This window comes from Prionailurus viverrinus, chromosome E2, assembly GCF_022837055.1.
Source record: "Prionailurus viverrinus isolate Anna chromosome E2, UM_Priviv_1.0, whole genome shotgun sequence".
Classification (NCBI taxonomy): Eukaryota; Metazoa; Chordata; class Mammalia; order Carnivora; family Felidae; genus Prionailurus; species Prionailurus viverrinus.
This window is the reverse complement of record NC_062575.1, coordinates 44,032,587-44,059,236: the sequence shown is the minus strand read 5'-3', so window position 1 is coordinate 44,059,236 and position 26,650 is coordinate 44,032,587. Positions and strand designations below refer to the sequence as shown.

Here is a 26,650-nt window from a genome sequence, read left to right as displayed (position 1 = left end):
AATTGGGAGAGCATGCAACTCTTGATCTTGGAGTCATAAGTTCAAGCCCCATGTTGGGTCTAGAGATTACTCAAAAACAAAACCTTTAAAAAATAACAGAAAGAAAGAAAGAAAGAAAGAAAGAAAGAAAGAAAGAAAGAAAGAGAAAGAGAGAAAGAAAAAGAAGGAAGGAAGAGGGAGAAGGAAGAAGGGGACGGGGGGAAGGGAGGAAAGGAGGGCCCGCCTCACAGCTAAATGCAATCTTTCTCCCCTGACCCCTAGCAGTGAGATACCCACCCCCATCCCCACCCAGGGCTCCTGTGGTCTTCCCCTAGGACCCTGTGGTGCCTCGCTCACATGAATGGCTCCTGACCCCCACACACAACCATTTCTGCCTCCCAGTCTACGTGGCACCAGCCTCGTCAATTTGTCCGCTGGCAGACACAGCCTTCTTTGATCCCCATAGGCACTCCTCTCCACTCCCCAAAAGACCTGTCCCCCATCAGAGGAAGGCCCTCTCCCCATGGTCATGGTAGACCACATTGCGGGGATGGCGGGAGATAGCTGAGCCGAGCTGGGCAGGCTGAGACTCAAAGCCCCCATCTGGCTGCAGTGACAGATCCTGGCTGAAATCTACACCAGGCAGAGGGCCAAGGTAAGGAGGCATTGCTGGCTCAGGTGGAAGACGGTGTTTCCAAAACAATTTGGGATGCAAGGAGGATGATAAACACTGGGCCTGGTGAAATGCCCCTCCTGGGCTTGAGCCCCACCCACAAGGTCCACAAGGCTGACCATGGCCAAGGACACCGATGGCCCAGGCACCGTCACAGAGAAGTGAGCCAGCTGAGTCACACAGGTGCCTGGGACAGGCTGGTAAACGCAGCCAAGTAAGGTGGGGTAACCAGTGAGCAGGGCAGGTGTGTGTGACATGCAGGTCCACCTGCACAGCAGACGTGGAGAGGGTGTGCACTGGTGTGGGACAACGGGAATGACAGGGGAGTGGTTGGGCACAGACAGGTCAGGATGTGACAGGCACACTGACACCACTACTGGGCACTTCCCTGCCAAGTACCAGATGTTTTAGGGTCACCGTCCCTCTGGCCCGGGGGAGGGGGAGGGGGGGTGGAGGGGCCTGAGGTCCTTGGAGAAGGAGAGCCTCCAAGGTTCTCCTTTGTAGGACAGGAAAAGGTCAACCTGTGACACACACACCCAGGCTCAGGGAGGGGACCCCGGCAGTGTTCTCCGGGCCAGAGAAAAAAGAAAGGGAGAAGGCACCTTGCCACTCCAGTTGTGTCCTTCTTGGGTTCTCCAGGTTCCCCAGGACCCAGAGACACCCTGGGCTCTCCAGGTGTGTAGACATCCACCTGATGTCTACTGCCTCAGAATGGTCCTGCCAGCCCAGGAGACGCGGCCACGCAGAACTCCTCCCAGGATGGCTCTGCAGGGGCCTCCCCACCTCTACCATGCATTACGGCTCCTCCCTTCTGAGCCCCCCCACCCAGGCCCGCTCCAAGCAGTCACCCAGTCCCCAGAGCACGCACCCCTCTCCCAGCCAGGGGCCTACCACACCCACTCAGGGGGGCACAGAGACCCGATGCCCACACACAACACACAGGGCCAGCTCCTCCAGAGCGGCCCTGGGTGGAAGGTCACCAGCAAACCTGTGTGCCTCCCCCAATCCCAGACCTGTCCTCAGATCCCAACCCACAGCCCTCCTGGAGCCCCCACAGACTGAGACTACTCCCATCCCCCACAACTGCTACAGCCTCGCCCCTCCCAGGGAACATCTACTACCTGGAAGCAAGATGGCGATTAAGGTGGGAGAAGCCGGTGGCGAGCATAGCCCCACCCATCCCTGCATCACCCCGTTACCGCCACAGGCTGGCCCACTGTCCCCAAGTCATTCCTTGGGCCATGTTGCTCTCCGGAGTTCTGCTTTTGTGAGTTTCCATGCCCAACCCCTCCCAGGTCCCATAAACACTGCCCCAACTGCCCACCCCTTCCAGACCCTCCAGAGCAAGCCCGCAGAAGTCACTCAAGTTCACCTGCAGCTCAGCATGCTCTCATCTTTGTTTCCTGACCAGGGGTTAGAAGTACTGACTGGGAGGAGTCAGCACCATCCCCTTCCTCCTAGGACCATGAAAGCACCCCATGCCCACGACCCACTCCCAGAACCCTCCAAGGGCCCACCTTCCAGACACTCACTCTCTCTCTCTCTCTCTCTCCCTCTCCCTCTCTCTCTCTCTCTCTCTTTCTCACACACACACACACACACACACACACACACACACACACACACACACAGCAGTGGACCTGGTACTCAAAGGCATGGGTACTGAACCGAGACCCTAGCACAAAGGCACAGATGGGAATGAGCTACCTGGGACACACCTGCACACATGTTATGTGCAGTGTGTATAGTATTTGTGTAAACCCTATTCTTGGACATTTATCTCCCACCTGTGGCTCCTTCATTGGGCAACTAAGGCGGAACTTGGGACTTGCAAACCAATGGGGTTGTGGGGTCTTGAGTTGAGACCCTAAAGGCCAGGGCAGGGTCTGGCTTGGGCACTGTGGAGACAAAAGTGAACAATGCAGACAGATCCTAGCCTAGAGAGCTCACCAATCTAGGGAGGAGACAAACCTGAATATGATACATAAAAGTACAGCTGTGATCAAAGGCATAGTTAGTGTCACTAGGTGCCAATATCAGGGGAGATATCCTAGTGGCAGGTGGGTTTGGCCCCCAGGGTTGGAGGGTCATGGGCAATCTACCGGGCTCAAAGTCTGGCTCTCACACTGCTTCTTCAGTCTCAACAACCATCAGATCAGTGTAACTCCTGAAAATGGACTGGAAGATGCTGCTTTTGGAAAATGAGCTGGCAGAGCAGGGCCCCCAAATTCTATGTGTTCAGTGAAGTGTAATAACTGGAAGCCTGATGTATTCCTGTGGCTGAGATCTGAAGGATTTAACAAGGAAGTAAAGCACTGAGAAGGGAGTGGATCCAAGCAAAGGAAGTGCATGTGCAAAGGCCCTGTGGTAAGAGGGATAGTGGCAGTCACCAGTCCTGACAGAGGCAATACAGAGCCCTGAAGCCCAAAGAAAAAGGGCAAAGTGTGGCCAGAGATGAGGCCACTGCCCCCCAGGGTCATGCGACAAAGTACGACACATGAACTCGAAGTGAGGCTCCACACTGTGATGACTCAATCCAGCTGGATAAGGGAAGTATGGTAACCAGGCTGGAGCAGGTGTGGAAGGCAATGGTGACCTCCCTGGCTGGAAGCTCAGGAGCCACCTCCACAGCACAAAGGAAGAGAAAAGATAAGAGCTGAGTTTGCAAAAAGGAGAAACCAAGGGCAAAGCAGCTTTGACATCAGAAGCAATAAAGAGGGCAATGAGAAGAAAGCTTTGTAAAACTGGCTAGAAAGCAAAGCAGCCCAGCTCAAGAGGAAGAGAATGCCAGAAACAGCCTCTCATTCCTGAAATGCCATCTCCCTTGTCCCGTTGGGATCACCTCCTCCAAGAAGCCACCCTTATCCTGTTGAAGTCCCCTTCTCAGAAAACACACACTTCCCCCATCTCAGACAACCTCTGCATTTAAATAAACACTTAGTTAACAAACACTAAACTTCCCATGTACTTGCTTCCTCAGCCCACCAGTGGGCCTCCCAGCTCCAGGCCTCAGCCCAGCTGGTCCCTAATGGCAGCCACTTCCTCTCATGAATCCCAAGAGGCAATCCAGGCAACCTTCTGGTTCCTACACAGTTTCCCCTGCTGATGATCCTACAAGCAAAAAGACCCACATCTAAGAGGAGGGAAGGCAGGGCAAGAACAGTTGCCAAGAGGAAGTGGTTCAGGCACAAGTGGACTTAAATCGGAATATTCCATTGATAGGGCGCCTGGGTGGCTCCGCTGGATAAGAGTCAGACTCTTGATTTCAGCTCATGTCACGATCTCACCGCTCGTGGGATCAAAGCCCCGCATCAGGCTGTGTGGGAACAGGCCAGAGCCTGCTTGGGATTCTCACTCTCCCTCTCTTCCTCTCCCCCGCTCACACTCTCTCTCTCAAAATAAATAAACATTAAAAAATATCCCATTGATGGCTTATCATGATTAGGGGTCTCTTGCCGCAGAAACCACCCACAGTTGCAAATCCAACATAAGCCATCACTGAGAAGTCCTAGCTTCCCAATGCTAGCGTGTCAGAAAGAAAATTAATATACATTCCCCCAAACCACATTAGGTCACTGTTCTTCAAACGCTGACACAACAAAACCCCACATTATTCCAAAGTCTGAAAAGCACACACATATTTTGAAATTTTAGAGAGATTTACACAAAAATAGTGAAAACTACAACGTTTTTCCCACCTGGAAACTAGCTAAATGATCTCCAAATTGGACATCTGTTTTTTGTAGTTTTTCTAAGAAATAACAACCGTGGGCCAAGTTTTTGGAAGAAAACTATATTCTTTTAAAGAAAATGAAAATATTCTCAAAGGAAAAACTTAATTTAAGTCAAATCATACGCTTTTGTCGTGGAGCCCGATACAGAGTGCTTTCCTGCAACAGGTGTTCTCCCTGCCACGGGGACAGGGCGCCCTCTTGTGGTCTCTCTCGACCGAGCCCTGTGGCTGGAAATTTTGCGTGAGAAGGTTCTTTTCCCAAGGCTGAAGGATGGCGAGGGGAGGGGGGCCGAGGGGGAAGCGGACCCCAAGCCAGGAGGCAGGGATGGGGAGACCCGGGCGGGATTGTGGCTGAAAACACCCTTCAGAATCCCGGTGGCCAAAGGCAGGGCTCCTTCGAGGGCCCCACTCCACAAAGGTGTCATTCGTCTCCCCCCTCCTGTGACCCCGCCCAAAAAGGACACCCTTCCCACCCACCAAAGGCGCTTATGAGACACACAAACACGCGTGCCCTCCGTCAACCGCCACCTGCCAGACCACCCCTGCCCCGAGGAGCGATCTCAGGCGGGGCCCCTTTGGAACAAGGAAACACTCCCGCCCCCAGGCCAGTGCGAGGAGGAGGAAGAAGGCGGCCCGCGCCCCTGCTCGCGAAGGCGGCTGCGTCCTCAGCTGGTGCCCCACGGGGGTCTGGGAGCCCGCCCGGGGCCGCGGGGCGCAGCAGCCGGCGTCTGGGGGCGAGGGGGTAGGGGCTGGAAGGAAGGGAGCGGCCGGAGGAGGCACAGACGGTGAATAAATAGAAGCAGCTACGCCGCGGGGCCGGCCCCTCGGACAGCAGCTTGGTGGCACGTGGGTGGGGGTGGGGCGAAAGCGCGGCAGCGGCGCCCCCCGTGGGACACAGAGCTCCGACGCCGACCCGGTCACCCGTCCCGCCCGGGGGCGCGCTCTGTCGCACACACGCACGCACGCGGGGCCGCAGCGTGGGCTCCTTTCCCGGCTCAGAGCTCCGTGACGTGCACCGCAGGTGAGGGGAGGGGCCCGGGCCTGAGGCGCCGCAGGTGGCAGCGGCGGCACAGCAGGTGGCCGTCCAGGGGGTAGCAGCGGCGTCCATCCTCCCCACTCAGCTGCAGCCCGCAGTCCTAGGGAAGAACACAGCCCCAATCCCAGAGTGAGCGGGGGGGGGGGGGGGGGGGGGGGGGGGCCCTGAGAGTAATGGGGCGGGGCGGATCTGTGGGGCCCTGTGCAACTTGCAAAGGGCTTTGACTTTGATTGGGGGCGGGGGACAGACAACAGACAAGGCAGGCCAGTGATCTCTGAGAGAAGGGAAACTAGAGGTGAGCCGTACAACTGCCCAAGTTACTACCTGAAGGGATTGTCCAGGCTGCCCAAAGAGGGCCCAGGGGTCTTCTTGAATTGAGAATTTGGGGAGGCCAAGGCAATTAGAAAGCTCAGAGTGGAGTATGAGGAAGGAGAGCTACACGTGCCAATGACTCCCAAATTCCTACACCTGCAGCCAGAGTCTTTGAACTCCAGCATGTCTAGCTCTCGGGGGATCCTAATAGACACCTTCCAACCCCCAAACTGCCACATTTAGTCATTGGCTGAATCCAGTCCCTTTTTCTGCCTGACCTTCATGCAACTCAGTTTACCACCCCGAACCCAGGACCACAACCTCGCCTCCAACAACCTCCTCAGGGAACCCCAGCCACCCTCCCTCTTCCTCCATGCATTCTCTGATGGCAAAGAGCACCCTTTCTAAAATCCTCATGCCATCATGTCATCCTTTTGGATCATTCTCCACTGCCCTCAGAATAAGCCCATACTCTTCAGCTCATATATAGCCTTATGTCCCCAGCTCCTGCCAACTTCTCCAGTGACACAAAACAACACATTCACCCTCACACCTAAGCACATTCTGCTTCCACTGCCTGGAAGTGCCTTTCTTACTGTCTTTCTTACTGACTGTCCTTGATTAACTCAGTCATTTTTCAGATCTTAGCTTGGGTGTCAGCTCCTCCAGAAAGCCTCCCCTGATTCTCCAAGGCCTCCTATGCGCTCTGACAAGCCCTATAGGCTCCAGCCCTGCCTGAGTACTCATCGCTGCCACAAGCATAGGGACTCTTTATTTTATTCTCTGTACATCCCCAGCAGCCCACATGCTGTAAATCCTCAGTAAATATTTGACTGAATGAGAAACGGGCTGAGAACATATCTTGGGGAGGGTTCTCTAGGGAGGACAGGGAGAATGGGGACATAAACAAGGAGGTGGGTCCACAGAAGACCTAGAGAAAAGGAGATCCATGTGGAGGGGGACCGCACTAGCCACCAGCCCTCCAGGAGGGCCCAGGCTCACCTCACAGTGGTAACACTCCACATGGTAGTCTCTGTCCATGGACACCACACGGATGGTTGTCTCACAGCCCTGGAGGAAGAGATGGGGTTTTGCACACAATTGTGTGTAGTGCACACACCTACACAACACGGTCTTGTCATGGCAGGTGTGCATTCACGCCCACGTGAGCACTGGCTTCAGTGCTTCCGCGGCCAGAATGGCATCAGCAGGTGCACAGGAATGGACACCCTCCTGCAGCTGCACCCAACCGCACACACACATGTCTATGAGAGCCGTCACACAGGTGTCAAATGTGTGTATACGTGTTCTCTTCAGTTCTTTGCAGTCAGGAACGACCAGAGCCAGTCCGGCCTCCCCAGGCACGGTAGCTTGGGGCAGAACCGACATGTGTGGGAGACCCCATGCCAAGAGAGGTGCACCACCCGATGGTGTCTCCTGCATAGACTGCATCCTCCTCTTGTGTGCTCCTCCCACCACCTCAGCCTGCAGAGCTAACAGACCCAGCGGGCGATCCTTACATCCGTGGGCAAAGGAGCTGAGGGCCACCGTTTCTCTCTAACTCATGCAGGGACACGTGCACCCTGCGTGCATGGGCACAACGCAACCCTCGGCCCTGAGGGATATGGGGCGGGAGCATCTGCATCCCTCCCACAGGGGCCCAAGACATGGGGCCAACCTGGGGCAGAGGCCAGGCTGGGCCAGACACCTGATCATCTCCAGGTGAGTGGTTCCTACCTGTGCAGGGAGGATAGGACGGGCACAGGAGGCACATTTCGGTGCAAAAACCCTGGAGGAATAAAGAAAACCAGAAGTGACCAGCTGCCAGAGGCCAAGGGCCCAAAGGCAGACCCACCCACAGTAGCCCCATGACATGGCCCAAGCGTCAGAACCCCTTTCCTTGTGTGGACACACTGGTGTGGGAGCAGCCTCTGCGGTGCCTTTTTGGCCTTTTAACTGGTTCCCAATTCACTTCCACCCCATCACCTCCTCCAGGACGGCTTCCGTTTCTCCCTACCCTCTCCCTCACACTTCCTGTGAGTTCCCTGCCCCCTAACATCCAGGTTTGGGCCACCCCTAGCTGAGACCCCTGCAAAGCCTGGCTCCACATGGAGTACCAGGGATCCATGCGGGGCACCAACCCCATGCAAGGCTGTAGCACAAGACCAGAACTCTGAGGGCTGGGCCTAGAGCCACAGCTGGGGAGAATGGACTGGCCTCTCACATGGATACCAGACAGGCAGGGAAGGGACTCTGCAGAGACTCCCAAGCCACCACCCCAGGCAGAAGAGGCCAAACCTGGCCCTGGGAGCAAAGGGATAGATGCTGGGTGGGGCAGCCAGGAGAGCCCCCACCACTGGGAGGAGGGGCGCATGCAGGTAAAGGCGGGGAGGGGAGAGAGATGGCTGGTGGCTGAATCACCCAAGAGAGGGTTCAAGGCAGAGAGCCATGCTTTGCCCCAGCCGCTGAGCACACAAGGGGAGGCTGGAAGTAAAAAGGCCAAGAATGGAGAACACAGACAGGCAGGCTGGAAAAATGCTTCCTGGGGAGGCAGGAGAAACAGCGGGAGTCACACCCGCCCCCACAGTGCTGGCCACTCACGTGTGATAGTCTCTGACGCAGTAGATGTTATTCTCCACGTCCACAGTGAAGGGCACCCCGTCCAGGCACTCGTTACACACTGAGCACCGGAAGCAGCCTGGGTGGTAGGACTTCCCAAGGGCCTGCAGGATCTGGGGGTGGGAGGCACTGAAGGGTCAGTGCAGACGGAAGGCTCAGCACAGCCCCCAGAAGAGGCTCTGGCTCTGAGCCCTCGGCAGGTCTGCAACAGGTGAAAGGGTGGGTCCTAAGACCACCCATGTCAGAGGGGTTCCAGGAGGCTGGGGGAGGTTCTCACCATCTCCATGATGAGGTGTCCACACACACTACACTTGTCGGCTGTTTGCTGGAACCCAGAGTACTGAGAGGAGACAAAGGATCCAGGATGTCGTGTGACAGAGGGGCACTCCCTGCCCAGCCAGCACCTGCCTCCTGGGCCCAGGTCTCCATGTGCAGCAGGAGGGTCCCCTCCCCTCCCCTGGCACCCGCCAGGGCCCAGCTCTGACTCACCAGGAAGTCCTCCTGGCAGTACACTTTCTCACCCACGTTGTAGAACGCCTTCCCTCGAAGTCGTCTCCCTGCAAGGACGAGTATCGAGAAGGGGGTCCTTGGGCCGCTGGAACCCGGGGATGGGGCCCCTGCTTCCATGTCTCAGGACTCTCCTCCAACAGACGAGAAGCAGATTATGGGCAAATTTTAACATTTCCCTTTCATATTAGGCTACTACTGTTATAATAATAAATCTTTTTAAAAGATTAAACAGCGGTGCCTGGGTCGCTCAGTCAGTTAAGTGTCTGACTTCGACTCAGGTCATGATCTCACGGTTTGTGAGTTCAAGCCCCACATCAGGTTCTATACTAATAGCTCAGACCATGGAGCCTGCTTCAGATTCTGTGGCTCCCTCTCTCTGCCCCTCCCCTGCTCACACTCTGTCTCTCTGTCTCTCAAGAATAAACATTAAAAAAAAATTCTTTTTTTTTTTAGGGGCGCCTGGGTGGCGCAGTCGGTTAAGCGTCTGACTTCAGCCAGGTCACGATCTTGCGGTCCGTGAGTTCGAGCCCCGCGTTGGGCTCTGGGCTGATGGCCTGTTTCCGATTCTGTGTCTCCCTCTCTCTCTGCCCCTCCCCCGTTCATGCTCTGTCTCTCTCTGTCCCAAAAATAAATAAACGTTAAAAAAAAATTCTTTTTTAAAAGATTAAACACACTGACAGGTTGTGTTAAGAGGTTGTCATTTTAGGGGCGCCTGGGTGGCTTGGTCGGTTAAGCGTCCAACTTCGGCTCAGGTCATAATCTCACAGTCTGTGAGTTCGAGCCCCGCATCGGGCTCTGTGCTGACCGCTCAGAGCCTGCAGCCTGTTTCAGATTCTGTGTCTCCCTCTCTCTCTGCCCCTCCACCGTTCATGCTCTGTCTCTCTGTGTCTCAAAAATAAATAAACGTTAAAAAAAAATTAAAAAAAGAAAAAGAGGTTGTCATTTTAAAATACATTCACATCAGGGGTGCCTGGGTGGCTTATTCGGTTAAGTGTCCGACTTCGGCTCAGGTCACGATCTCACAGTTCATGAGTTTGAGCTCTGTGTTGGGCTCTGTGCTGACAGCTCAGAGCCTGGAGCCTGCTTCGGATTCTGTGTCTCCCTCTCTCTGCCCCTCCCCTATTCACGCTCTGTCTCTCAAAAGTAAATAAACATCACAAAAATAAAATAAAATGATATGAAATGAAATGAAATGAAATGAAAGTAAAATGAAATAAATGAAATAAAATAAAATAAAATAAAATAAAATAAAATAAAATAAAATAAAAATACATTTGCTTCAGGAGGACTCAGAGCAGACATTCCAGAATGAACTGTCATCATCCATGAACATAAGAAGTACAACTCTCACCAGGTAACAAAGCCCCGGTGAAAGAGGTGTCCTTGTCAAAACAAGAGCCTCAGCAGACCCGGCACAGCTATTAGAGGTATCCCGTCAGGAGAAAGCCCACAGTGCCTAACCAGGAACGGGAGGGAACATCCTCCCCGTGATAAAGGGCCCCCGTGAGAAACCCTCAGCTGACATCAGACATAATGGTGAAATAGTGGATGCTTTTCCCCTTAGGGTTCAGCATTGGACTAGAAGCCCTAGGTCGTACAATGAGATGGGTGAAAAAAAATAAAAGCTTGGAGAGGAAAAAGGAGAACTATCTTTAATCAGGATGTGTAGAAGATCATAAGCAATCTGCCAAAACAAACAAACAAACAAGCAAGCCCTACTAGAAGTAATAAATGAGTTTAGCAAGGTTGTAGGACAGGTGGTCAGAATATGAAAATCAAATGTATTTTTATATTCTGGTAACAAATGATTGGAAAATGAACGTACAGTTTTTAAAACAGCATTTATAATAACATCCAAAAAAAAAAAAAACCCTGTAAAATACTAAGAGGTAAACTTTACAAGAGATGAGTCTGCCCCTCGCTCTGCCAAACTAAACTTTGCTGAGAGAAATTTCAGAAGGCCTACATGAATAGAGTGATAAACCATTGCTGGAAGATAGCTCTCCATTGGGTCTCTCACATTTCTGCACATCTTAGAGAGGAATGGCAGCTTTCATTGTGAATTACCATCCCCAGGACATTTGTGGACCAAACCACTTACAAACCAGACATTGTGGGGCATCTGGGTGGCTCAGTTGGGTAAGCATCCAACTTCGGCTCAGGTCATTATCTCGTGGTTTGTGGGTTCAAGCCCCATATTGGGCTCTCTGCTGTCAATGCAGAGCCCACTTCAGATCCTCTGTCTCCCTCTCTCTCTGACCCTCCCTCTCGTTCTCTCTCTCTCTCCCTCTCTCAAAAATAAACATTAAAAAAAAAAAAAACACAGATAGCTATCTCCCTCCGAAGTAGAAAGCAGGCTTGTTTGGTGTCAATATAATACAGATGCTGTGTTCCTCAGAAACAAGGGTCAGAGAGCTTTGCTGGCAGCCCATTATAAAACATCAGGGTTCCCTAAACTCAGGGTTCTCTAGCCGTGACACAGACCCAGACCCACTGCATGTGCGGCATCCACCTGGGTCACTCTGCATCACCACTGTGGGACTCGTGCAGAATGATTCAAACGTGAAGCTCATCCTGCCTGCCGTGCTCTGAGCCCCTGCCCCAAGGAGGCTCATGTCTTCAGTCAGCATTGGTGACACAGTGGCAGATAAACTTACCAGCTTGCAAGTAGGGAAAAAAAACCTCAGTCCTTGACAATCAACTTCAAACTTCAAATATTCTGATATTAGTTCTCCTCAAATTGATCTATATATTCAATGCCACACAATTAAAATCCCAGCATTCTTATTTCTTTTGTGGAAACTGACATTCCAATTCTATTTTGGTTTTCTTCTTTCAAACCCTTGTGCTGAGGGCTGACTTCCAGTTCTAAAATTCATATAAAAATACAAAGAACCTAGAATAGCCAAATAATCTTGCAAAAGATCAACAATGCTGGAAGACTTACACTACCTATCTTAAAACTTAAAGTAATCAATACAGTATAATATGGGAATAAGGAAAGACAAAAAGATCAGTAAAACAGAAGAGACTGCAAAAATAGACCCATAGATATTTCAATAAAGAAGCAAGTGGGAAAGCAAAGTCTTTTCAGCACAAGGTGCTGGAACAACTGGAGGAAAAAAATCAAATATGGAAAAAAAATGAAACTTCATTCCTTGCCTCATACCATACACAAAAATATAATACAAAGTGGGTTATCTACCTCAACATAGAAATGAGAAACTTAAGGGGCACCTGGCTGGCTCAGTCAGAAGAGCAAGTAACTCTTGACCTCAGGTTGTGATTTTGAGCTCCATACTGGATGTAGAGATTACTTAAAAGTAAAATATCTAAAAGATTAAAAAAAAAAAGAGAGAGAGCGAGACTTAAAGCTTCTAGAAGAAAACATACGAGACTATCTTAATGACTTAAAGGAAGACCAAAAATTTTTAGATTACAAAAACAAGAACCATAAAACAAAACAAAAAAAAATTACATATTAAATTTCATCAAAATTTAAAATTTATCAAAAAAGTATATCACTAGGGCGCCTGGCTGGCTCACCCAGAAGAGCATGCAACTCTTAATCTCAGAGTCATGAGTTCAAGCCCCACATTAGATGTAGAGATTACTAAAAGAAATAAATAATAAACTTAATTAAAAATATTATTCATACCGGGGCGCATGGGTGGCTCAGTCGGTTAGGCGTCCGACTTGGGCTCAGGTCATGGGTTCATGGGTTCGAGCTCCACGACGGACTCTGTGGTGACAGCTCAGAGCCTAGAGCCTGCTTCTGATTCTGTGTCTCCCTCTCTCTCTGCCCCTCCCCTGCGCACACTCTGTCTCTCTGTCTCTCGAAAATAAATAAATGTAAAAAAAAATTTTTTTTAAATATTATTCATACTATGAGAAAGTATTCACAAAACATGCATCCTGAAAAGAACTTGTACTCAGAATATACATATCCTCACAACTAAATAATTTAAGACAAGTAACTCTCAATTCAAAAGCTGAACAAAAGACCTGAGCAGACTTCATAAAAGAAGATAAAAATGGTCAAGAAGCAGACAAAAAGATGCTTAACCTTATTAGTCATCAGGGAAATGCAAATTAAAATCACGAGATACCACTTCACACCCATTAGAATGGTTAAAATTAAAAAGACTAAAATATCAATTGTTGGCAAACACGTAGCAAAACCCAACTCTCTAACATTTCTAGTGGGAGGATAAAATAGCACAACCCCTTTGGAAAACAGTTTGGCAGTCTCTTATGAAGTTAAACATACACTTAGCCTATGACCCAGAAATTCCACTCCTTGGAATTTACCCGAGAGAGAGAGAGAGAGAGAGAGAGAGAGAAATGAAAACATTTGTCCACAAATGACCCGTACGAGAACATTCACAGCACAATCTATTATCTGTCAATAGTTGCACAGATCAACAAACTGTGGCATATTCATACAATAAAATCTTACTCAGCGATAAAAAGGAGTGTGCTACTAATATACAGCTTAAAAAAAAGAGACATGCTTAACGACAACAACAACAAATCAGTCACAAAATAGTATACATTTGACTTCACGTATATGAAGTTCTAGAACAGACAAAACTAATCTATGGTGGTAGAAATCAGAACACTGGGGGTGCCTGGGTGGCTCAGTGGGTTAAGCGTCCAACTTCATCTCAGGTCATAGTCTTGTGGCCCATGAGTTCAAGCCCTGCATCAGGCTCTGTGCTGACAGTTCAGAGCCTGGAGCCTGCTTTGGATTCTGTGCCTCCCTCTCTCTCTGCCCCTCCCTCGCTTGCACTCTGACTCTCTCAAAAATAAACATTAAAAAAATTTTTTTTAATAAATAAATAGAATATTCCCTGGGGAAATGCACCTTCAACACAGACATCAACAAATTCCCACAGACTGACTTTAAAAATTATATGGTTTTTGGGGCGCCTGGGTGGCGCAGTCGGTTAAGCGTCCGACTTCAGCCAGGTCACCATCTCGCGGTCCGTGAGTTCGAGCCCCGCGTCGGGCTCTGGGCTGATGGCTCGGAGCCTGGAGCCTGTTTCCGATTCTGTGTCTCCCTCTCTCTCTGCCCCTCCCCCGTTCATGCTCTGTCTCTCTCTGTCCCAAAAATAAATAAACATTGAAAAAAAAATTTTTAATTATACGGTTTTTATATCAAAAATTATAAAACCATGTGAAGAAACAAGGTATCATGACCAAGAGTGAGGAGAAACAATAAACAATTGAAGTGGGACTTCAAAGACATCAGATTTGGGGACAATTAGACACAATACAGAATACAAACATGTAATACACTTACAAAATAGAAACAGATGTCCAAAACATGAGATTACAAAGACTTCTTGGACATTAAAAACAATAACTGAAAACAAATTTAAAAAGGTAAACTGGACTTTACTGTGACTTTCTTTTCATCAGAAGACATCATTAACAAAGTAATGAAGCAAGAATAGGTTAGGAAAAGAATTTATAACACATATATCCAACACACAACATGTATCCAAGGTGCACAGAGAACTCGCACAAAGCAATTTAAAAAAAGTCAAACCACCCAACCTACAAATGGGCAAAAGACTTCAACAGGCATTTTTACAAACAAAGGCATTCAAACGGCCAACAGAGGGGCGCCTGGGTGGCTCAGTCGGTTAAGCGTCCAACTTCAGCTCAGGTCATGATCTCGCGGTCCGTGAGTTTGAGCCCCACGTCGGGCTCTGGGCTGATGGCTCAGAGCCTGGAGCCTGCTTCAGATTCTGTGTCTCCCTCTCTCTCTGCCCCTCCCCCGTTCATGCTCTGTCTCTCTCTGTCCCAAAAATAAATAAACGTTGAAAAAAAAAAAAAGGCCAACAGAGACATAAAAAGGTGTATGAGTTTTCACTACTCATCCAAGAAATTCAAATTAAAATCTCATTAATAGGGTGGCTCAGTCGGCTAAGCCTTGATTAAACCTTCCCACTCTTTCAGTGGGAAGTCAGTTAAGCCTTCCCAGTCTTGATTTCAGCTCAGGTCACAATCTCACCCATCGTGGGACTGAACCCTGGCTCGGGCTCTGTGCTGGCAGCACGAACCTGCTTGGGATTCTCTCTCTGCCCCTCCCCTGCTGCGGCACGCGTGTTTTCTCTTTCTCTCAAAAGAAATAAACTTAAAAAAATAAAATAAAAAATAAATAAAATCTCATTAATATACCATGCCACCCCCACTAGAATGAAGACAGACAATGCTGGTAGGAAGGAGGAAAAACTGAAATTCTAATACATTGCCAACAGGATAATAAATTGCTTCTACTATGGGAAACTACTTAGCAGCATATATTGAAGCCACACAGATGCTACTCTAGGACCCAGAAATTCCACTGTTAGAAAAATAAATACAAATGTCCATCAATGGGCACAGACGCAATACTCATAAAAGGTTTATTTATAATCCCCAAATCATGGAAACAGCTCAAAAGTCATGTGCCGATGACTGGGAAGGGGCATCAGGGACTCTTACGGGGTGATGGAAATATTCTACCCTTCGATCTGGAGGGTGATTACATAGGCACGTAGACATGTACAAATGTATCAAGCTGGAATATACTCAAGATTAATGTGTTTTGCACTCTCCGTGTATTTTCAATCTTGATAAAAATGATCAAAAATGTTGAGGCAGATTTGAGAAAAGAAACAAAAAGAACTTCTAGAAATAAAAAAAAAAATTCAATCACTGAAATAAAAAACTCAATGAAAGAGTTCAATAGGAGATTAAACACAGTTGAAGAGAAAAATGAATGGTCTGGATTTTAGCTTTCAGGAGACAGATCTGAGGAAATGAAACAGAATGAGAGACAGAGAAGTGCATAATATGAGGGAGAGGTTAAGAGACACAACAGAATGAGAAAACCTAATATTTCTAATTTGAATTCTAGAAGTAAATAATAGAGAGAATGGGAGAGAAGCAACTGAATCAAAGCTGATTTTATTGAATCAAAGCTGATTTTATTGAAAATAAAACAGCTGAGATTTTCCCCAAGTTGGAAGTCAAAATGAACCCCAAGCAGGACAAATAAAAGAAAACCAAGAGCCACACACATCAGAGTCAAACTACAGAAGAATACTTTAAATTATTTGTCCTTTTTTCTAATTGATATGTGAAAGTATTTTAAATATTCTCGGGGCGCCTGGGTGGCACAGTCGGTTAAGCGTCCGACTTCAGCCAGGTCACGATCTCGTGGCCCGTGAGTTCGAGCCCCGCGTCAGGCTCTGGGCTGATGGCTCAGAGCCTGGAGCCTGTTTCCGATTCTGTGTCTCCCTCTTTCTCTGCCCCTCCCCCGTTCATGCTCTGTCTCTCTCTGTCCCAAAAATAAATAAATGTTGAAAAAAAAAAAAATTAAAAAAAAATATTCTGGAAAATAATCCTTAGAACTTATGCATGTGGCAGTATATGGGGTTTTTTAAATGTTTATTTATTTTTGAGCCAGAGAGAGACAGAGCATGAACAGGGAAGGGTCAGAGAGAGAGGGAGGGAGACACAGAATCTGAAGCAGGCTCCAGGCTCTGAGCTGTCAGCACAGAACCCAACGTGGGGCTTGAACTCACACACCATGAGATCATGACCCTGGCTGAAGTCGGACACTTAACCGACTGAGCCACCCAGGTGCCCCAGTATGTGGTTTGTTTTATCAAATGCTTCATGGGGTCTTTTAATGAACCAGGGGTGGGTTTTTTTTTTTTTAATGTTTATTTATTTTTTAGAGAGAGAGTGCACGAGCAGGGGAGAGGCAGAGAGAATCCCAAGCAGGCTCCCCACTGTCAGCATGGAGCTTAATGTGGGGCTTGAACTCACAAACTGTGAGATCATGACCTGAGCTGAAATCAAGAGTCAGACGCTTAACCGACTGAGCCACCCAGGCACCCTAAAAATAAAATCTTTTTTTTAATGTTTATTTATTTTTGAAAGAGACAGACAGAGAAGAACAGAGCATGAGCGGTGGAGGGGCAGAGAGAGAGGGAGACACAGAATCCAAAGCAGGGTCCAGGCTCTGAGCTGTCAGCACAGAGCCTGACACGGGGCTCGAACTCACAAACTACGAGATCGTGACCTGAACCCCAGTCGAACACTTAATCGACTGAGCACCCAGGCACCCTGTAAAAATAAAATCTTTAAAAAAAAAAAATGCTGAGTGAAAATTGCTTCAAATTTGGAAATCTATTCACAAACTCTGAAGTAAGTGTGAGGGTAGAATCAAGACATTTTGGACACAGCAGAATTCAGAACACTGACCTCCCAAATGCCCTTTCTTAGACAACGACAGCAAAATCTTGTGGACATTGTTCCACAGCTTTGATTCTTCTCTTCTCCTCCAAGATGCGTTCAGTATTCAGCCTTACCTCAGACAGCCTGCTGCAGTCAAGGGAAACCTGAATCCATTCCCATTATCCACAGGCGGGCTTGATTAGTATAAACATAACTCCTCTTCCCTTATTATGGCATTGGTTCAGAGACTCAGGCAAGTCAGTCAATCAACCACAGCATTCCCAACAACCAAATAAACTGGTTCAGGAATGGATGTGTGAGATGCTCTGGCCAATGACATACAAGGAGATATATGCCAGGTGCTTTCTGGAAAAGAAGTTTCCAAAAACATAACCAGAAGAGATGCCCCCTCTTCCTCCAGACTAGTGGTGTGCCAATGGAAGTCTCAAGCTGCCTCAGACATTTCACCACCATAAGAGAAGGTGCCCTAAGGAAGACACCAAACCCAAGGGAAACCCAGCCAAGCTATTCATAGGGCCTGAGACACTAGATCAATCTCAGCCTGAAGCCAGCCCAATCTCTGGGCTCCCAGTTCACTGAGCCAAAAAATAGTCTTAGAGGTTAAGCCTCCTCAGCAGTTTCTCTGTTATCTGCAGCTAAAAGCTGCCAGGAAATAGTGGATTCAATGCAGGGAGTACACATGGGAAGGCACAGAATGAGCACTCCACAAGGGTCCCAGAGGGCAATGAACTCAGAGTAAAGAGAGGTGAGAACCTCCCAATAGAAACTCTGCAGGATGCCTGATATAATGGAGCCTCTGGGGAGGCGGGAAGTGAAGCTATACAAAGTAAGCCAATACAAGGTGGGGGGAGGGGAGGGGGGGGCTAAAAGAAAAAAAAGAAAAAAATGCAGGAAAAGTAAAAGACTATAGGACAAAAAGGGGGTGTAATCACAGTATAATTCCTCGCTCTGCAGTGGATTTTTAAATAGTCAAGGAAACATAAACCTGGTTTCCTGACTTAACCACAGTTTACGATTAAAGTACACTGAGAAAACAGGAGAGAAGAGAAAAAGGCAGTGGCAGAACCTGTTCCTCAGCTGTCACAGCAAAAGTGTCAGTCAGTCTAAAAGTGCTACATCAAGAAACAGCACGGTATGCTTGTTACAGATACGGAGGTGTCTTCTAGAAGAAATTGCCAAAAAATACCAAGTGGCTGCCTCTGGGGAATGGGACCAGGAGTAGAAAGATGAGAGGTTTTTTACTCTTGCAAAAAGAGCTTGTCAGCACTGTCTGACTTAACACAGTGCATGTATTACACTTCCACAGGATAAAACATTGACATGTTTAGTATAAATTAATGAAAGATATTTGCTTACGGGCAAAGCCTCAAGGGACAGGAGTAGAATCAAGAGAGCAGATGTATTAGGTTGGTTAGATAATGGTTACTTTTTTCTTTTCGTAACTTTGTCTAGGTTAAATTACAACATTTATAGCTTATGCTGTATGTAAACTTGGGAGAAAAACTACATTGCAGGGAAAAGACCAGCCCCACACCCAGGCAGGCAGAAAGCACAGCACTAGCTCCATGCGCCCCACGCAGGCAGCCAGGAGACATCAGTGCCCTGCACAGGACGGAGGCCCCAAAGCTGGGTGAGGGGCCTCCTTTCCCCGTGGCCACCAAAGGCCCTGGTTCCACACCTCCCTCCCCAGGGCCCAGGACATCTTCCCAGGGGCGTGGACCTCCCAAACAGGCCAGGCCTAGGAGGAAAGGCACTACAATTCAGCCTCCTCCACACTACAGCCTGGGCCAGAGCTGGGCGGTCCATCAGCTTGGGACTTCGGTGCAAGGACATGGTGCAAGAGGGCCGGGGAAAAGGATACCTACCACAGGAGTCGCAGGTGAAGCAATCGGTGTGATACAGGCTCCCCATTGCCTGGCATGCCTGCCTTGCCCCGTAGATGCCAAGCCCACACTTGATGCAAATACCTATGGGAGAGACGCAGGAGAGAGCCCAGGTTAGCACCATGACTGTCCCAATGCTGCCTAACCCTCAGCGAATAAACTTCCTGAGCCTTCATTTACCAGTGGCTGACGTGGCGACAATAATGGTATCTGGGGGTTTGTTGATGTTGTTTCAGGATTCAGAGGTAAGCAGAGCACCGGGCACAGAGTCAGGGCTAACTGATGCCGTCCTTGCCATCAAAATATTAATGACACGTGGGGGCACCTGGGTGGCTCAGTCAGTTGAGGGTCCAACTCTTGATTCTGGCTCAGGCCATGATCTCACAGTTCGCGGGTTCAAGCCCCGCATCAGTCTCTACGCTCACAGTGCGGAGCCTGCTTGAGATTCTGTCTCCCTCTCTCTCTGCCCCTCCCCCCGCTTGCTCTCTATCTCTCTGAAAATAAATAAAAAGAAACTTAAAAAAATATTAATGACATGTTTATATTAGAAAGTCATTCTGGGTCCCTTCACCGGTGACCTGCTCTTGGACTGAGGGAAAATCCTTTCTGCGGTCTGTGAACCAGGAAGAATAAAGACCACACAGGCACACCCACCCCAGCCATGCTTTCCTCATCTGTGTCCTAAGGTGAATTGATTCTCTTGTTTGATCGGCACAGCGGCCTTGCTGGCCTGCCACATGCCCCACAGTGTAGCTGCTGGAGACTCGGCAACACGCCGAGGAAGGCACGCTCAAGGAGCCTCTGTTCCAGCGGAGGGAGACAGACGACAACAGGTAAATGAATAATATCTCTGGTGGAAACAAGTGTGTGAGTTTTAAATTAGGGTGGTGAAGAAGGCCCCAGTGACCAGGTGATATCTGAGCAAAGGTCTAGAGGAAAGAAGGGAGGAAGTTGCCATGCAGGCATCTGGGATTACTGGTAGAATTGGGGATCACCCCTAGCAGCACAGGGTGGGGTGCCCGGCAGGCAGGGCAGGGGTAGTAAGGAAAAGGATGACCAGCAACACCAGGGGGAAGCCTGGCACTAGTCCCGGGGATTCCCTGGCCAGCCCTCCTGAAGACCCAGAACATGGCCGGCCAGCCCAGACATCAGAAGCCCCCCTCACAGTTACCCGGGATCTCCTGTACCCCACAGGGCATGAAGACAGGCTCCACTGGCCCTTGAGACCCTAAATCTTCTGGATGCTCCGGGACATGCTCCCTCACCCTCTCCCTCTCGCTTTCTACCATCTCTCTCTCTCTCTCTCTCTCTCTCTCTCTCTCTCTCTCCTTAACATTTAACCACGGTTGAGCCTCTTCCCCATCAGCACCACGTCAAGAAAGAAAACTCAGTCCACATTCAGCCATCTCCTAACTGTGCACACCTCCAGACCACCCATCCCGAACCTGCTAGCCGTGGGACCAGCTCCTCCTCTTTCGTGTACAGGCTATGACCCACACCTAGATTTCTGGCTCTTCTCCCTTCCCAGCTTTGTTGGGTACTCCCTGCTCAGTCCTGGCCCTCCCATGCCTGGGTTTTTTTCCCCAGGGGAGGGAGGGCCAGCTCAGACGCCCTCAAAACCAGGTAGGAAAGTAAAGGTGGCTGGTGGGGACCCAGAATGGAGAATGGAGAACAGCAATTATTCCATACTGAAATTAATTACTAACTCAAATGTTTTGAAGACGCAGAAGGCCAACATGCCCGCAAGTCTCCACACGTGGCTGTCCCATGGCTCCCTGGGCAGTCCGGCCTGCTGCAATGGCTCAGCCTGAGGAGGGCTCCTGGCGATCTGCCCCAGTCCACACCTCTCTCCTGAGTCACCGAGCCAGCTCCCAGATGGCCTCAGACCACCACAGGTCTAGAACAGAGCTCTGGATTTCCTGCAAAACTGCTCTTGCCTCAGCGTCCCTGCTCAGGAAACGGCACCTGTGCGTAGCTCGGTTTCAGGGAGCATCCAGGTCCACCCTCCTTGTCTCCTCCAACTGTGAATCTCAGCAACTCTGTTCCCTAATTTTGACTTCATTCCCTCCCCTCACTCCCACTGGCCTGATTCAAAGTCATCAAGTCTCATCCTAAAGTCCGTTTCAAGAGTGTCCTCAAGGCATCCCCGCCTGGCACCCAATAATTCATCCCACAATCTGCAGCTAGACTTCCCTTTGGCAAGTAAAAATGACCTACCCCCTCACCCATACTCTTGTCCATCAAGTCTGAAAACCTGACCTCACCTTCTTAAGTTACCACAATCCACAGTGAAGAGTAAAAGTCAGTTTTCCACGGGAAGCAGGACAGTTCACGGGCTATGACCTTGTATGATGATTAGCTTTTGGTTCCGTTTGCTTTTTTTTCTAAATACGTGCTTTCGTCTCTTTAATAAAAAGACACTGACGAAGGAGATGGAGTACCCACGAAATTCAGGGAGCACAGCGTTTCGAAGAGAGGGGACTCCACCTGTGGGATGGAACAGTGAGACCAGGCCACCGAGGCCTGGCAAGCACCTGCGCTGGGCCGCCACCAGGGTCTAGCAAGAGCTGGCTCAGTCCCATGAGGGGAGACAGATGGCTGAAGGGAGATGGGAGGCAGACAAGCAAAGGCGATGCCAACCAGACACTGGGATGGGAAGAGGTGGGCATGCCACTGAGACTTTGTGACCAAGCAGGTGTGGCTTTGCTTTTTCCTTGCCATTTTTTTTTTTTTATGAAAGACCCTTTCATTAAAGACATATTTATAACCAAAGAAAAAGGTCCAGTGGAAAGAGGAAAGCTGAAGATTGGAGGAGGTGGGGGTTGGAGGTGGGATGACCTGATCCTCAGATCTAGACGTGGATCTGATAATAACAGGCAGCCTGCAACGGCTGACCTCAGTTTTCTCAGCAAAATAGAAAGCAAGCTCAGGGACCAGAGGGAACAGAAAGATTGTTGAGGGAATAAAAGAGGGAACTGACCAAGGCTTAGGGAGATGGGTGGCACCCAGAAGATCACAGAGGTTCAAGACCATCAACGCCTATTGGTATAGCAGCAAAAAAGGGGGGCAGCAGTCCTGGCTCAGAGTCAGAGTTCTGCAGGGCAGAGGTGATTCAAGGAATCAGAGGTCCTGAGAACAAGAGGCAGTCAGAACCGAAGCGAAACAAAAACAGGGTGTGACCTTGGGAGGAGGTGGCTCAAGAGAAGGCAGGGAGGCCACCAAAGTTCAAGAGGTTCTGGAAGTCTGAGGCTATTGGCTGGCTCCCAGCAGCGGAACTTGGTGAGGAGAGATGGGAAAGTTCTAAAGCCATCAATGAATGGAGAGAGGGACCCGGAGGTCAGCAAGTGCCAGGGCCAAGGAGAAGGGGTGGCCCAGAGAGGAAGACCCACTCTGAGGATGTGGTATAGCAGACATCACTTGAGCTCATGCTACCTGTAGACTTCCCTTTGCAAAACTGTGTATTATTCAAGTTGAATTGTATGAAATTGCCACTTCTACGGCTCCGAAAGGTCAAATATCAGCACTAAGTTATCAGCAGTTCAAGCAAATAGTTGCCCATAGTTTTAAAAATTAGGAAAAGGTTACCCAGATCTGGCTTCTCTTGGGAAAAAAGGTGTACCATTGCCCACCTCCCACTCCTGGGTGGATTCAATGGGCCCTTTCGAAAGGATGACCCACCAGCCTATGCGGTCTTGTGCGGTCAGCCCTTCACTCTCTCCCTGCCTGCTTGGGTCTGGCCACCTCAGCTTCACACAAAGATACGTGAGTAACCTCAGAGGCTCACAGACACCACCCCGACGTGGGCCCTGTGGTGCACGGGGACAGGAAACAGGCAGTCTCCCCCAGAGAGAGCACTGGAGGCGTTCTCTTCAGAAGCCCACCCCAGCTTCGGTTCCCGGCACCTGCCGGGCTCGAGAGGCCAACAGCTTCCTAACTCACCTCCATGCTCCCAGGCCATCTGACAGCAGCCACAGCACCTACAAACCACAAATGCTCACCCCCATGCTCCCAGATGAGCTCAAAACTCTTCTGCGTGTCCCTCCTAAAGGCAGACCCACCCTGTGGCCCACATAACCCCTGGGCACAGAGTAGAACAGTCCACATCCTCACATGCCTCCTTTGGCCCACATTCTTCCTTCTGCCTGGAATGCCCCCATCTAGCCTGTCACATACAGCCTCCTCCTCTCTCAAGATCCAGTTCAGGGCGGTCCTGAGCTGCTAGCTGGAATGAATGCATGAAAAGATACAAACCCCAGGACAGCCCAGTCCTGCCCAGCAAGATAACCACCCCCACCCTCACCCCCTCAGAGCCAGGTGCGACTGCCTTCCTGCTTATCAGTAATGGAGGGAGGGAAGCCCCCTCCCCAGGCCCCCTCTCAGAACCTCCAGCCTCAGTAAGAGGCCTCCGAATTATCCAAAGGACTAGGGATCAGGAGGCCAAAGGCAGACTGGAAAATGGAGGCCGTAAGAGACTGGTGGGCTTTGAAATGCTGTGAAGCAGGATTCCCTTTGGCAACAGCCCGCATACACCACACAGCCCAGGGTGTGGTGTGGTGGGCCTCAGGGTGGGCGTCCCCTCCCTCACACACCCTGCCCCCTTGCCACTGCCATTACCAAAGCTGCAGGTCAGGCGGGTCCGGTGGTACCCGGCCCACCGCACCTCTCTGCTCCTGTCCACTCCCCACACTCCTGGGGGGAACGGGGGCACCAGTCCCTACAGTGCTGGGGTTGCCCGGCTGATCACGGAGCACAGTGCAGGAGGAGCAGAGGCACGTGCCAAGCAAGGGTTAAGAAGAAATGACCCGAAAATGGCTTATTGTGCCTATTGGCATGACTTTTTCCTAAAGGCAAGGCAGTGAGCGCATCAACTCACTTTGCCGGAACCCCTTCTTAGGCCAGAGACCTACAGTCGAAGTCGCGGCTGTAAATAAACCTCGGACCCTGCGGTTCGCACTCACACACCCTCTGCCCAGCCCCACGGAGACTCGCTTTTCTCACCCCGGCCCACCCCGCGCTCTCCCCCGGCCGAGCCACGGCCAAGCTCGCTCACCGAAGTAGTCCCGCGCCGTGCGCGCCTCCAGCGCCCGCTCCAGGTCGCGGGTTAGCGCCTCCAGCCGTCGCTCCGCCGCGCTCGGGCCGCCCTCCCGGCCCGCGGGCAGCTGCAGCGAAGGCAGGGGGAAGGGGGCCGGCCCCGCAGGCTCCGGGGAGCGAGCCGGCGCCGGGCCGGCGCCGGGCAGGAGCAGGTCGGCGTAGGCGCCGGCCGAGCCGCGGGAGCCGAGACTGGACACGCTGGAGCGGGCGCTGCCCACCGACGGCGGCCCGGGGCAGGGGCGCGGGTCCGAGCGGCCGGAGCGCGGGCTGCCGTGGCGCTGGTCGTAGCCCAGGCTGATGCCGCTGGAGCGGGCGCTGCCACTGCCGCCGCCGCCGCCGCCGTCGGAGCCCGCCAGGCTGGCCCGCGGGCTGCCCGCAGGCTGCGCGCTGAGCTCGGGGGCCGCCGCGCGCCGCGGGCCTCGCTCCCCACGGCTCAGTCCGTCTGCCCCGGCCTCGGGGCCGCCGCCGCCGCCCTTCCCTCTGCGGCCCAGCGCCTGCGCCGCCTCGTCTCCCGGCGCGGGCCGCGCGCCCCGCCGACCCCGGCCTGGAGAGTCGCCGCCCGGCTCCAGCTCCCGCAGGGCCAGCCCGGCCAGGAGCAGGGCCGCCTCGTCCGCGGCCGCCCGGGAGCGCTGCATGGCCCGGCCCGCCGGCCCTGGCGCGTCACCTCCGCCTCCGCTTCCCGCCGCGGCTCCGGCCGCGCCGCCGCATCGTCCGCCCCAAGCCCGGAGCCCGCCCCGGGACCCCTGGGCGCGGGGCGGGGCGGGGCCGGCGCCGGGCCGGGGTCGTTCCGCCGGCCACGCGCGGTCCGGGGGCCGCGGCGCTCCGCTGAGTGGCGCGCGCGGCGGAGGAATGCGCGCTCGGAGGCGCCGGGCCTCGCCCCCTCCTCCCGGCCGCCGCGCGGGGGGCGGAGGGACTCCTTTGTGGGGGCAGGAATGCGAGGAAGGAGACGGCGCTGCGGCCTCTGGAATGTGGGGGGAGTGGCGGCGGCGCGGCGGTGGCCGCGCTTCGCCGAGAGCTCGGAGGGGCGCGGAGGCTGGGCCTGGACGCCGGGGCGTGCAGCTGGGAGCTGGCCTCGGCTGTGGCGCCGCGGTGCGCCCGGGGCCGTCGGGCCTCTGGAAAGGTCCCACATTCCCGCGGGCTGAGCTGGAGGCGGCTCCCCCAGTCCCGGCCGGAATAAGAAATACGAGCAGTTGACAAACGGTTCCCACATCCTCCCATCTCACTAACCAGCGCCGCCACACTTTCAGGCGCTGGGCCGGACTAGTTCAGCCCAGGGCCGAAGCGCTGCGCCTGCCCCAGGACCCATGAGAACACTTGAGTCGCGTGCAGATGCGCCCCCAGGACCTCGAGTGACCCCTCGACCCCCACCCAGCCGGTCCCGGAGCCAGCCAACCGGCTGCGCATCGGTTTCAGGAGCCGCCGACTACTTAGTGGGGAAGGGGCCGAGTGCTGGGAGCCAGGGTTGGCTGGGGACAGGTCGCAGGCCCCCAAGGCCAGGCCAGGCCGGAAGCAGGCCTCAGGCTAATCCAGTGGGCTAGTGAGCCCCAGATGTGGCCACCGCAGGCAGTCACGAAGAGCTGTGAGGACACTCCCTTTTTCCAGCACCTGCCTTCAGGGGCCCCGGGTGAGGCACCAAGGAGGCTCCTGGAATCACCTGCGCTGCCACAGGTACTGGGAAGGAGTGGGGCCTCAGGGACCACATTGGGAGGGAGGAGCAGTGAACGAGAGCTAGCTAGTGCTTTGTCTCCCCAAAGCACAAGCTACAGAGTTCTTGTCCTTGTATATTTCAAACAGCTTGTAGAGAAGAAAAGCAAACCATCATCTGTCAAGACCCGGTGGATTCAGGAAAACGGAAAACGACCTTGAGTGGAAGACTTTTCACTTTTGCAGGCACTCCCTGCTCAGAGGATTTCAGGAAGGTGCCCACGGTGTCGCTGGGCGCAGGGAGCCTGAATGGGGAATTGTGTCGGTGCAGACTGACCGGCGTGTCCGGCCTCAACATTGATGAGGAGCGCCATTCTCCTCAGTTGGCGTTTGAGCAGTGTCTTACCCAGCAGTTCTTCCCCAGCACCTCTCAGATCTTGCAAAAATCCAACCCACCCGGCCACCCACCGCCAGCCAAGCTCACGGTGTTGAGGGCAGGTACACGTGGATGCAAGTGTTTGGGGGAGCAAATATCTGGAGGATATCATTGCATGAAAAATGATCTCCACTCTGAGAAAAGCAAATTAAATCAGCAATGAAGTATCACATTTCACTGACCACATTACTATTTAAAAATGGACGTGGTGAAACTTGCATATATTTTACTGGTATGAGTGTCAGTTGGCACATCCTGTCAGGAAGAGCAATTTGGTGGTATTAATGGTGTCATACACAAACAAAAATACTCTATGCAGTAATGTTCCAAGAAATGTTTTTAAAAAAATTTTTAATGTTTATTTATTTTTCAGAAAGCACAAGTAGGGGAGGGGCAGAGAGAGGCAGACAGGATCCAAAGCCTGCTTTGCACTGACAGCCGCAAGCCTGATGTGGGCTCAAACTCACAAACCACG

The 26,650-nt window shown here is 51.7% G+C and overlaps 1 protein-coding gene across 1 annotated transcript; it reads right to left on the bottom strand.

Annotated features, from left to right (window-relative positions):
• Nucleotides 1–4,429: 4,429 nt before the first annotated feature.
• WTIP (WT1 interacting protein) lies at nt 4,430–24,825 on the bottom strand. The gene is made up of 8 exons (XM_047836630.1): nt 24,055–24,825; nt 18,987–19,088; nt 8,842–8,909; nt 8,630–8,692; nt 8,335–8,465; nt 7,471–7,522; nt 6,736–6,804; nt 4,430–5,521 (listed from the first exon to the last, which is right to left on the bottom strand). Exons 1-8 carry the CDS (start codon nt 24,728–24,730, stop codon nt 5,381–5,383), a joined length of 1,302 nt encoding a protein of 433 aa, XP_047692586.1. The 5' UTR covers nt 24,731–24,825; the 3' UTR covers nt 4,430–5,380.
• Between the last annotated feature and the right edge of the window lie 1,825 nt (nt 24,826–26,650).